The sequence below is a fragment of the Sabethes cyaneus genome, chromosome 2 (assembly GCF_943734655.1).
Source record: "Sabethes cyaneus chromosome 2, idSabCyanKW18_F2, whole genome shotgun sequence".
Taxonomy (NCBI): Eukaryota; Metazoa; Arthropoda; class Insecta; order Diptera; family Culicidae; genus Sabethes; species Sabethes cyaneus.
Window position 1 is genome coordinate 12,521,494 of NC_071354.1, and position 12,610 is coordinate 12,534,103.

Below are 12,610 nucleotides of genomic sequence, written 5' to 3' on the forward strand. Positions count from 1 at the left end.
AGAAAAGACCAACCGTAATGTGGAAACGTAAAAATCCTCCGCCGGGAATTGTCCAACTAACCGTTCATTACATCATACCTCGCTTTCGTCAGCAACTCGCGGGTTTTGTTTGCCGTTCCGTTTCGGGCCAGCACGTCTCATTTTATGAACAAAGCTGATGGAACCATCCGTCTTCTACACCGCATCGCGAATCGAAAGATTCAGCCGACGCTATAAAACACTCCAAAACTTGCTTGCCTTTCACCAGGTTAACTATCTTCAGTTTTCTGCCAGTGTCCGGCCGCCACTGAGTTTTCTTGAAGGATTTCACCTGCCGGGATACCGTCGGATGATGGGTTAGCAGCTGCCTCCCGATCCACGATTGTAACCATCGTTTACAATGTGTGAATTAGCTCCGCCAATTCCAATTGCATCTTCAAACTTGCTGAAAATTTTCAACCCATATTTCCTAAATACACTTCTGAGTCAGCTGTCTATTGAGTGCGTGACATCTCTCCAAGTGTGTCGCCTTGCGTCTAGGACGGACGGGTTACTCATACTCGATCACTCGGTTAACATAAAAATGAGAAAATCAATCTAAATATTACACAAAAGGTGTACGAAGATAAATAACTTGTGTCCTAACATTGTTTGCCTTAATTTGGTATTGGCTTTGTATTAGTTTTTACTCAGTGGAACGGTTGATGTTGATTTTTTTTGTTAGAATTAACTTTGTTAAATAGAATTAATTGTCTATGGTCTCAAATTAAGGTTAAAGTTTTTCTAAAGGATGACTGAATCACTGGATCAACTGTTTTCACATTCGTTAATCCACAATTCAAGGTTGCAAAATGGTTAGGGGTTCCTAACGCTTCTTAATTCTAACCGAAAGTGCGTCAATGGTCTTGTGTTTATCATCGCTTCCGTTTAAACTGTTACCGGTTACGAAACCTCGTCGTCTGGCCGCTATTGTGTTTCTAACATGCTTCCAATTGCTTTCTTCACCGAATAGATCATTCGTTCCCATGCACCGCCCATACGTGATGCACCATGAGTTGTGGTGTTCGTAAAGGTTGAATCCAAAGAGTTTATTTTTCGCCGTGCCGTCAAGTAAAGGAAACTAGATATCTCCTGGCGTTGCTTCGAATAACCCTAACTAACACTTGACCAAAATAGTCACCATTCACGTGAAGATGTATAGAGTAAGGAGGGGTAAAAGTACGATGCGGGTAAAAGTGCGATTCCATGATTTATCGGTGCAGATTCCGAGTAAAATGACTACATTGGCATGGCTGGGTGACTACTTTGACAGCTTGAATCTAACGTAAACATTGGTTGCTGAGTTATGTGCAAATGTTATTTTAGAGCGGTTTTGATGTAATTTTTCGTTATACGGCAAATGCGATATCAACAGGAGGATATTACTTGTTGCAAATTTGTAGCAGCATTTTATGTCACTCACATATCGGTTTTGAAAATACGGAGAAAAGAATTTACAAAATATATTTCGCTTTTCCGTAATTTAATCTAACCCCGTCAAGCGCCTAGCGGGGTAAAAGTGCGATTCACGGACCGGGCAAACGTGCGATTCATGGACGAGGCAAAAATATATACAACTTTAGGCACTATATTACAGATACTAGAAATGGAAGATCTGCAGAAAACTGTGTGCTCTACAAATATTGGTCGAAGGAAAACAATCTTTTTCCGCTGATGAAACGAAAAACAAACGTATGGAAAAGTTTCGCTCTAACGGAGGCTGCAATACACCAGCGCAAAATAGGAAAGGTGCTAATACAGAATATTCCTTACCGAAACATAACGCAGATTGAAGATAATATGGTTTTGTTAGCTACTGTTGTGCTAATTTCATGGATTCGAGCTTTGCACTTTTGCCCCACGGTATTCGTACTTTTGCCCCGTTATTGGGGTAAAAGTGCGAATCGGCACTGGATCAGAAGAAAGAAGAATTTATTTTGCAAAACACTATTACCGCAGATGATTTATAGTTGAATGTGAAGACATTGAGTTACTGCGTCACTATAAAATATAGTATGTTGTTGTCCTTCTTTATATCTCACGAAAATTGATGACAACTTCAAACATCGCACTTATGCCCTGCCCTACTCTATACGGAGTCCGGATCTTCGGCAGCTTTCTGCAACTTTTATAGGCAATAATACTTGTTTTGCAGTTCATTAACTGTTCATTGTAACGAAAACGTTGGTAAAAAGAATCAACTAAGAGGAAGGTGATACGATCCTTGTTGGATAAAATTACCGGGTATTTGGTATCCAATCTGCATTAATCAGTCAATTACGTTTACGTATTAATCCATCTTAATCCATGAAAGACTACAAATTGTGGATCGTGCTAGTCTTAGACACGGTTATATGTTGGTCTTCTAACTCACTGATTCGCCAACAAGATGGCTTTCGCCAAAGCAAATACCTTGTTTTGCAAATACCACCATCAAAGTGATAGTTTAACAATTATTACTACGATAGGTCCTGCGTCTTCTTTGTGAGGATCTGGTGTTATAGATGAGATTATATACAAAAGCCTGTGGAACTTTTCCTCGTACTGTTTCTATTAGTGATTTCCATATAGTGTGATATACAGAAAAGCAAAGCCTTGGATATAAACGTCTTTAAGACTTGACTTAAGGCTTCCTCAGAAATTCTGGCCCAAGAAACCATTAATTTTAGAGATGATATTCACGTCTGTGCGCTTTTTAGCTGCTACATCCAAGACGCTCCGCGCCAATTTGATCTTCTTTTTTTCGCTAACAGCCGCCTTCGTCAATTACTCACCAATTCGGAATCGCATTAGATTAGACCGATTAGATACTGTTTAGAACCTAGCATTTGTCATTGACAGCGAAACTATTCATGGTTGACTGAATTTGCATGATTTGTGTAATTAATCATTTTTTACTAGTTTACCCTTATAATTGGAACTAGTGCAAATCGATTGCATTTATAAACGAATGATACGAACATGAATACACCTGTCCCTACATTATTGTAGCGGTAATTATTTATCAAACAGGTATATGCTACATAAAAAATAGTACGCACTGTCTTCAACGCATGGAATTTTATGATATGATACCTAATTTAGAATCCAAATAGTATTCCCATAATCATAATCCCCTTTGCTAAAAATAACTACTTGTACATGGGTCAAATCCATAATTACCAGCTTCATAAGAAATTATTCGCTTGTAAATGGTTGAGTTTTTCAATTTTGTGTAAAACAATCTTCTCAAATCTAAAGAAATTATATAATGAAATGCTTATCATTCACCTCAACATGTTTCAACGTAATATCATGCATCCATCGAGAACATTAGTTTTTATTCATTTATCCTCTTCAGCTCATGATAAAACGCACAATTAGCCCGGTAAAACATATTACAAAATATAGGAGACAAACATCTCTAATTACTTCTTAGCAGCAATTTGCAACTGCTTTCCGCTACTCCTCTCATCACCGTCTACCTTAATCTTGAAGTTTAGCACGTACTTCTTGGAATCACCGTCTAGCGTTACCTCCGGCATCGAACCGGTGCCGCCCGCACCGCCGCCGCCGCCGCCAGCAGACGTAATCGGTTGCAACCTGGGAGGCTTTCTACCACTTTGATTCGCAACTTCAACGGCTTCCACGCTTCCACTGCTCCGTCTGCCGTTGGCGTTAAGTATTTCATCTGAAATTCATTAAATTACATTAACGCACGTGCACTGCATGCTATTCTCTGGCTGTACGGAACGGAATCAAGGACGCTGCTGCATGAAAACTCGCCAGGTTAAGACTGAACCGTCGCAAAATTATGCAGTCAAGTGCCCCTCTCCGTATCTGCTATTATAGATAAAGGTAAGCTCGTTGCTCTCGCTGTTATTAGCATCTTTTGCACGCTTTCGCCCTTGCAATCATTTAACTTACAATTTATCGTCGTTATCCGGTCGTTAGTTGTTGCCGATAGGGAAGGAGTCTGCCTCACAGCAGCGTTTGTCTTTCCCGTCGGGTGCAGGATTTCTCGCCACTTTCTTTGCTCACAGCGACTGCTACGGGCGCTTCTGCCGCTACTGGTACTAGCAATAGCACTGTTACTCTCATTACTACCTCTCACAGTTGGGGATTTTCGTTGATTTTCCCTACTCGAACTGACGGCACCGGATACAGCTTTTCCGGCAGTCAACGACACTTTCGGTGCCCTAATTGGCGTTTTAGGTCGTCGCAAATCGTCAATTACCATTATGCTGCCGTGTGCAGTGGTGCTGCAATCGTTTCCCTGTAGCAGCGGCCACTGCTGCTGCTGGGGCTGCCGATCGTCGGACAAAATTATCCGTTCGCCTAGTGCATTTTTATAAATGATGGCCACCGCCCCCGGGCCATTATTTTTGTCAGTGGACGTTTGCTTTGGAGTTTCCCTTCCAGTGCGTGAACTTGCCGCTACAGAAGAACAGGAAATTATTGGCAACCGATATTAATGGCAACGATTAGCTAGAAAAATGTGCCTCCCCTAAATTGGAAGATGAGTCCGGACGACTCCCTGCCCTGTAGGAGTGAACTGAATTGACCTATTCCTGTACACTTCCCGAGTTTTCCCCATTCGTGCATTGAGGCTTGAAATTGACCAAAATAATAAATTTTCTTGCCTTTCGAATCATTAGTCAGTTTTTCCGACGTTCTGGGCGAATCGACACCGGAAATGGATGAAACAGGTACGGTGGACAGACTTGAGTTGCTCTTGCTCTTCGGGGAGGACGTCGACTTGACTGTCGGTCGGGTTTGGTGGAAACTTTTCCTAAACTGCTCGTAACTGGATTCGCGTGGTGGCACGATGTCGATCGACCGATCGGGACTGTGGCCGATCGATTGTCCTTAAGAAAAATGAATCTGTAATAGTGTGAAGTTGAATATACCGAAAGCAAGATGGAAATACTTCTTCGAGCAGTGGGTGAAGACTTTGGCGATCTATTTCGTACAGTTGCGTCTATTTCGGGGATTGAGCTGCGATCCAGCGAGTGACTTTTTTGCTGGCGGAGAACATTATCCGGGGAAGAGTAATGTGTTGGTACCTTAATCTTAACGTTTTCTTGCACCGTTGGTTCAGCTATTTTCGGTGACGCAGTCTTCGGAGATTCAGTTTTTCGTAAATCTAGAAGAAAAGTTTACTCGTCAACTCGCTTGTAAAATATTCAGCATTTAGTAGCCCTATTTCAGTGAGATGTAATGAATAGTGACAATTGAGCCAACCCAAGTAACAATTTGGGTTTTATTACACTCTTATGATGGCATTTAAGACCAAAATTGGTTTTGAAGACTACCATAAGACTTCAATAAAACTCACATTGTTGCTTGGGAATAGATGGTAGAGTATCGCTTACTCTTTTATATCCGTCTATTACCTCGTTAAATTTCGTTATGGACTTGATCCAGATCTTTCTTCGCGGAAGCACAATACCGAAAGACAGGAAACATTTTCACTAACTTTCGCTGAATAAGAACCAATACATATCGTTGTGTCAAAATTTACGCAAACATTTTTGAAACATGAATGCAACGGCAATTCAATTAGCACTGAACCCTTTCCGGAAGCATTAAAATTGAAATCCGACTTTGCTCCAGAATTACGCAACCAACGTTTTGAACATAAATATCGTAAAACATTTTGTTTAATACAAGGAACACGACATAACTTACTTTTAGCGACCCGTTTCCTGCTGGTTTCAGCTTGTGAAACTTGGGAAGATTTCGATGAACCTTCGCTACTGTACTGGTTGGTCTTCCACCCGTTGGGGGGTTTTATTTGCGCTGGTTTCCAAATATTCGTATTATTGCCGGATTACACAATTGCATAAATGATTTGAAAGTTACCTTCCGACCGTTGCGTCTCCTTGTCTTCACTTGTTCTGTTTTTCTCTATATTCAATGCCGGGCTGGCTTTTTCCACTTCACGAGTAATGTCGTTCTCACCTAGCCGATCACATATGTTATCAATTGAAATGTTACTTATCGGACCATTTCTTAAAGCTTCGCCGTCCATCATTTTTCCGTTGTCAAATGTGGCACACCTCACGATGGAATCAGTTTTACTGCCAACAGAAGTGGAGCTACTTCGGCTTTGAACTCGACAGCTATCAAACATTTTCACCGTTTCTGGTTCAGAGTGTGCCTTCCGATCATTGCCAACACTTTTCTCAATTCTTCGTGGATAAGATTCACTGCCGAAGACTTTTCGCGGTTTTTCTGTACCGTTCCGCAATGGACCTAGGCTTTCGGATGTTTTGCAACTCGAGTATGTAATTGAACTCGAGCTACCATGTCGTTTCACTAGTCCTTCGGACTTAAAACTTTCAATGGCGTTCAAATAAATCTTGATTCTATGTAAATGGAAAGGACTATATTACTTTAATACAAAGCGTATATTATTAAGTTTAAAATCATGTGTAAAATGGCAGTAACTATCAAACGATTGTCAACTATTTTGCTAAAACGTAGAATACCTGTTGTAATCATCTTCCTCCTGTCGGGATTGTACCTGCGCGTATCGATCGTCTGTGATCATTCGTTTCAACTCTTGCAGTTGAACGTTATACTCACTGGCCAGTGCCTCACTTTTAGTAGCTTTATCACGTTCATGAGTGAGTTTTTTATTCAATTCTTGAACTTGATCTTTAAGAGATTTAACCTCCTGATTCAACGGACCAATTACGATTCGTTGTTGTTCAACCTCCGAACGACAGGCGGCCAGCAGCTCCTGTAGCCCATCAACAGCCGCTTTATCGCCGATTTTGGCCAACGATAGCTGTCGCTTTAGGGTGTCATTTTCCCTATTCAACTGTTCACGGATGGACGAGTGTTCCTCCAGCTCGGCCTGCAGCTTATCCTTCTGAACGTCCAACTTAGAGCACAGATCTTTCGTCGCTTCCAGATCCTCCTGAAGATTGTTATTTTCCTCCTTGAGATTCTCGATTTCTTCCTCGAGCGAAACGACGGTTGCCGACAGCTCATTAATTTGCTGTTCATATGTCTTAATCTCGGACTGGCGCAGGTCGACCTGTTCCTGCAATCCACCGATGCGATCTTCCGCTTCCTGAAGCAACTTTCTGTATTATTCCAGTGGTTCCCAGAGGCCAGGAGTTGTTGTTGTTGTTGTTTTTGTTCGGTGGGTGAACATAGAATTTCAACAAAGATATGAAAACGGAAAATCGGTATGAAAATAAATTGGCAATAAAGCAATAAACGTTGGAAAAACTAATTATCTTCTTCTACAGCAGCACATTCTATACCTACTCACACGCGGATGAAGGCACCGTGTGTTCGGTGTGTTACAGACATGCATGATGGGGTTAGATTACGGGACAAATCCAGAACGGGTGAGTGAGATAGGGGAAAGAAGAAAACAATGCACAAAGGATATCACCAACCGGGAGCAGGAGTCAATTGTAGTTATTTTCTAATTTATTTTACGAAAGTGTGAAAAAAACCATTACCGATAACTAAGAATGAGCACACTTCGTTTTATATTAGAATTTTTTTTTCAGCAGATGAAATTATATTTTAATGGAAAGTCTACGGTACTCACTTGGCTTCTGCACTTTCTGCTTCCAAGGTGTGATTGCTCACTTCCAGCATGTTGACTCCTTCGGAAAGAGATTTGTAGTGTTCCAGCATCTCCTCGCGTTCCTTTTCCTGGTGAAAAACAGTAGCAGAAGGAGGCACGATTAAGTGAAATCATACACAAACTTTCAACCGATCTGCATTAAAATGACTCCATTGCACTAATTAGACGCGGAAGGAGAGACAAGTGAATAAACACTGCCATTGGCTTTTTCAATGTCTGGAAGGTTCCAGCATCAAGTGTTCTACAGTGGCTGGCCAACACAGTAGGATAATTTGGAATATTTTTTAACTTTTTAATCGTATGCATTTCAACTAAATATGACTCGGTTCTGTTGATGATAATTAACAAAAATAAAATTTTAACCTTATGAAATGGGGAATCAGAGAAAACTGATATGACTAAGTTGTATGATGAATATATACTAAAAAAGTCATTTAAAATTATCCTAAAATACTGTTCCCAAAGCGTTGGCCATCCACTGTACGTTGAACTTCTTCCAGACACCACCCCGCACCAGCAGCAGCAACCGGCGGCGGCGGTGGGTGCCATAGCAAGGTTCGAAAATCTAATTACCTTGATACACAACAATTCCTCGGCGCGCTGGATTTCCTGCACGTACTCGCGGAGCTGCGACTTCATCCGTTCAATCTCCTGCTGGCAGTCGGCTAGTTTACGCTTCGTTAGCGTCAGTTCCGATGCGGCATCAGTGAGCTCATTCGACAGGCGACTGCGGGCACAGATTTGGAGACAAAAAAAGTACTGATTAGGATTAACTAGTAATTATTTATTGTTAATTAATTCAATAATAATTTATGGTTAAGAAACCATTTGAAAAATAAGTGCTTAAATTACTCTTTCGGTTTGACTGAAAGTCGACTTTCTAAACGAGGCTGTAAATTTGAATGTCCTTTACCGTCGAATTCAAATTAAATCTTACGTTTTAAATAAAAAATCAAAATGGTATAACACTAGTTTTTTCTATTTAATCAATTACACTAAACATACAATCGAAATTGAAACTAAAATCCTTTGGATAAAACTTTTAAACGGAAACTTTTTGTTCAACTTATCAATGTGGGACCGAAGAGGTTAAGCTTTAAAAGCTCATCGACATAACGCCCAACACAAGAAGCTCGACGCTTCGAAGCTTACCCATTTTCCGAAACGGCGTTATCGTGCGAACGCTTCAAAGTTGCCACTTGCTTCTTCAGCGTGTCACTTTCGGATGCTGCGCTTCGTAACGTACTGTCCTTATGGATGTTGTCCGCACTTGCGTTTCTGAAAAAAAAAAGAAAAATCATTAATTATTACAGAGAAAAATCTGCTTATGGCTTCTACAGTTTTGATGTAAAGTCTACAGAAGTCGACAGATCAACGACAGCTGCTAGAGTACAGGACAATTACGGGGCTAGTGCTACGATCCTATTGACTCTAACAGACTCTTCCAGACGAGATTCGAACAGACGACGACAGTTTTGATACACCAAAGTTAGTAACATTAAATAAATGATGAAAATAGTGGGACGAAAGATTGACAGAACAATCTTTCCATGATCCTGACCCCCGTATGGCACTACAAACTCGCTCTTGAAATCAACTTGAACGTTGCTTCCCACCAGCAGCAGTTTGCACAATCAACAGCAGCCAACCAACCGCGAAAACTATTTACTAACAACCACGTCGTCCGCTACCACCATCCGGTGGCTGGTGGCACTGAAATCACTGAAGTGACACAACGTCATTGACATTGTATGACCAACGATGGCCATGCCCGTTGCCCACTAACTATCTACTAAAAACTAAACGCCGAATCATCAGCCGGCTCCTCGCCAATGCAATGCAAAAACTCAACAAAATAAATTGAAGACGAAGAAAAAAAACACTGCATGATCACGTAAAACAAAACGACAAAAGAAAAACCGCGGGAATTCCGCGGGACCGACCAGCAGTCAACCGATTCCTACTACCGGCTGATAAGCAGTGTCTGCGGAGGTACATAATTTAGATTCGCATGCGGCACACGTCACATTGCATTAATTTTCGATTGTTATCGACGTGCTTGCCGGCGCTGCCCGCTTCACGGTTGATCCCAAGCTAGGGCACATTGCACGGATGCTCCGAGTACCTACTAGCAAGCTTGTCGATGAGCGCTGGCAGTAATTTTATATATGAGCATTTGGCCCTTGAAATTTATGATCGGACCGTACGTTGCACACAACCACAAGAAGGCAATGAACTTCAACTGGCAGGGCGGTGGTATGAAAATTAACTAGATGCTAAGGCACGAACTGTCGCAAACATGTGCTAAGATAATAAGCAAAGCTAAGATTGTTAACTCAACAGCTAATACATAACACCAGGTAAATAAATTTAAACAGCTACAGCTTTAAACTTGCTTTAAACGTCAATTAACACAGACATAAATAAAACCTACTAAGAATCTACATATCTCCGAAATCTAATATAATGTTCGCATATCTCCATAATCTGGAATCCGCAAAAGTAGCAACTCAGAAATTCAAACATTCAAGATTAAAAATGAAAAAAAATATTTTAGAAATGAGAAAAAAATACATGACCGCAGGATTGACGGAGAGCTACGAAAGCCTTGTATTCGGTTCTGTAGCAAGTCATTTCAGTTCGCAACTTATCTGGTTAAAGTGGAGGAGTGTTTGGTGAGAAAAATGATAAACTGGATGAAACTGCAAAACTTCGAACTTCGTCTGTCCGAAAACAGACACTGAGGAAGCCTGCAAGTCGTAGGCGAAATACGTATCTGTCAAGAATAAATATATATAGTAGAATTTAATTAGAAAGTTTACTTTTTAATTCAATTTCAGGTTTCGTATTCTACTAACACGATCCAAAAATTTCAGTCAGTTCAATATGAGGTCAAAAATATATTGCGTAGTTCAATTGGTAAGTGGGATTTTAACCCACACTCTCTCTCGGTTGGCGCCCGAGTGTTTTGACAATTAAACTACCACCACACGACACCCTATATTAGACAGTTTCTCATCTCGTTTCCGTCCTTCCAGTCTAACCATGGTTAGACCGGCTGTTAATGTTCGATGAAACTAACCTCTGTTCACAGCAGCATAATACCGAATGGAGAATATAATTTCTATTACTTCCAATCGTAGTTGGCAAGCGAGATGTGGTAGGGTAACCAACCCATTTTGAACCACATTTGCAGCCATACATAAGTGGGACACCTATAGCAATAGCAACATCAGATAGGACTGTCAAAATTATGTACGGCTACAAATGGGGTGCAAAACAGATTTGTTACCCTAGTATGTCAGCAGCTTTGGCTCGAGTAGCACGTTCCTTACAATCATGTGGAAGTACTCTAGTACGCGAAACAGGTATGGAAATCCGAAATATCGATATAAGCCTTGAAAAAGCCATGGGAACTCAGTTTACCGAAGTCAAAGATGTGATTTCAACCTAGTTAAACCTGCTAGTTAACCGATTTCATGACTCGAATGTACGAGATACCTCATCTATAATAATTCTATAATTCTATCTTATATATAAAAATGGATTTCTGTCTGTCCGTCTGTCTGTTTGTCGGGATGTTCCTTATATAACCGAAAACTACTGAACCAATCGGCGTGAAAATGTGCATGTAGAGGTTTTTGGGGCCAGGTAAAGTTCTTATGATAGTTAGAGATCCCTCCCCCTACTAAGAGGGGGGGGCTCCCATACAAATGAAACACAAATTTCTGTGCATAACTCGAGAACTAATCAAGCAAATGGAACCAAAATTAGCATGTGAAGGTTTTTGGAGGCAAGAATTTTTTCTATGGTGAATTAGGATCCCTCCCCACTTTAGGAGGGGTTCTCCTATACAAATGAAATACAAATTTCCTCATAACTCGAGAACTAATCGAGCAAATGGAACTATATTTGGCATGTGGGTGTTTTTGGAGGCAAGAATTTTTTCTATGATGAATTAGGACCCCTTACCTTTTTAGGAGGGGGGCTTCCATACAAATGAAATACAAATTTCCTCATAACTCGAGAACTAATCAAGAAATGGAACCAAATTGGCATGTGAAGGTTTTTGGAGGCAAGAATTTTTTCTATGGTGAATTAGGATCCCTCCCCACTTTAGGAGGGGTTCTCCTATACAAATGAAATACAAATTTCCTCATAACTCCAGAACTAATCAAGCAAATGGAACCAAAATTAGCATGTGGGTGTTTTGTAGGCATTTTTTTCTAGGGTGAATTGCGACCCCTCCCCTCTTTAGGAGGGAAATTATGATCCCACTTTAAGAGGGGGGCTTCCATACAAATGAAATACAAATTTCCTCATAACTCGAGAGCTAATCAAGAAATGGAACCAAATTGGGCATGTGAAGGTTTTTGGAGGCAAGAATTTTTTCTATGGTGAATTGAGACCCCTCCCCTCTTTAGGAGGGGAATTATGACCCCTTCCCCTTCAATAGTGAGGGGGGGCTTCTATACAAATGAAATACAAATATCCTCATAACTAGAGAACTAATCAGGCAAATGGAACCAAATTTGGCATGTGGGGAATTTTGGAGGCAGGAATTTTTTTATGACGGTTTGAGACCCCTCACCTCTGTGGTAGGGGGATAAGGACTCTCATACAAATAAAACAAATTTTTGCGTAACTCAAAAACTAATCGAATTCGAGAAATTTTAGACTCTTTCATAAAATATTAGTCAATAACAAGACCATCCGCAACTATCAATAGTAACATTAGATGATTTAGAGCGAGACGGACAAAGGCCGGGAGTGCGGGGGAGGAGGGGCAGCCTCCCGTAGAGATCGCCTCTATCTACGTTTATATATTTTTCTAGATCTACTGACCTCTATTACTTTCCTTCAGTTGGGTCACCCTTGCGAAATGGTACTTTCTACGAAAAGATTTTCCGTGAAATGGTACATCCCGCGTAGGGTATTTTACGAAATGGTATTCTGCGAAACTCTATATTCCGCGTTCTGATCAACCGAGAGTTGGTG

The 12,610-nt window shown here is 40.8% G+C and overlaps 1 protein-coding gene across 1 annotated transcript in view; it reads right to left on the reverse strand.

Moving 5' to 3' along the window:
• Positions 1–3,425: 3,425 nt before the first annotated feature.
• LOC128733883 (centrosomal protein of 135 kDa) overlaps positions 3,426–12,610 on the reverse strand; it is an 81,969-nt gene continuing 72,784 nt past the window's right edge. The window contains exons 6-15 of the mRNA XM_053827732.1: positions 8,765–8,890; positions 8,186–8,339; positions 7,574–7,680; positions 6,492–7,094; positions 5,863–6,368; positions 5,689–5,799; positions 4,928–5,143; positions 4,641–4,865; positions 3,925–4,434; positions 3,426–3,688 (exon numbers count right to left, since the gene is read on the reverse strand). Coding sequence (XP_053683707.1) covers positions 3,426–3,688; positions 3,925–4,434; positions 4,641–4,865; positions 4,928–5,143; positions 5,689–5,799; positions 5,863–6,368; positions 6,492–7,094; positions 7,574–7,680; positions 8,186–8,339; positions 8,765–8,890 — 2,821 coding nt within the window. The remainder of the gene's footprint in view (positions 3,689–3,924; positions 4,435–4,640; positions 4,866–4,927; positions 5,144–5,688; positions 5,800–5,862; positions 6,369–6,491; positions 7,095–7,573; positions 7,681–8,185; positions 8,340–8,764; positions 8,891–12,610) is intronic.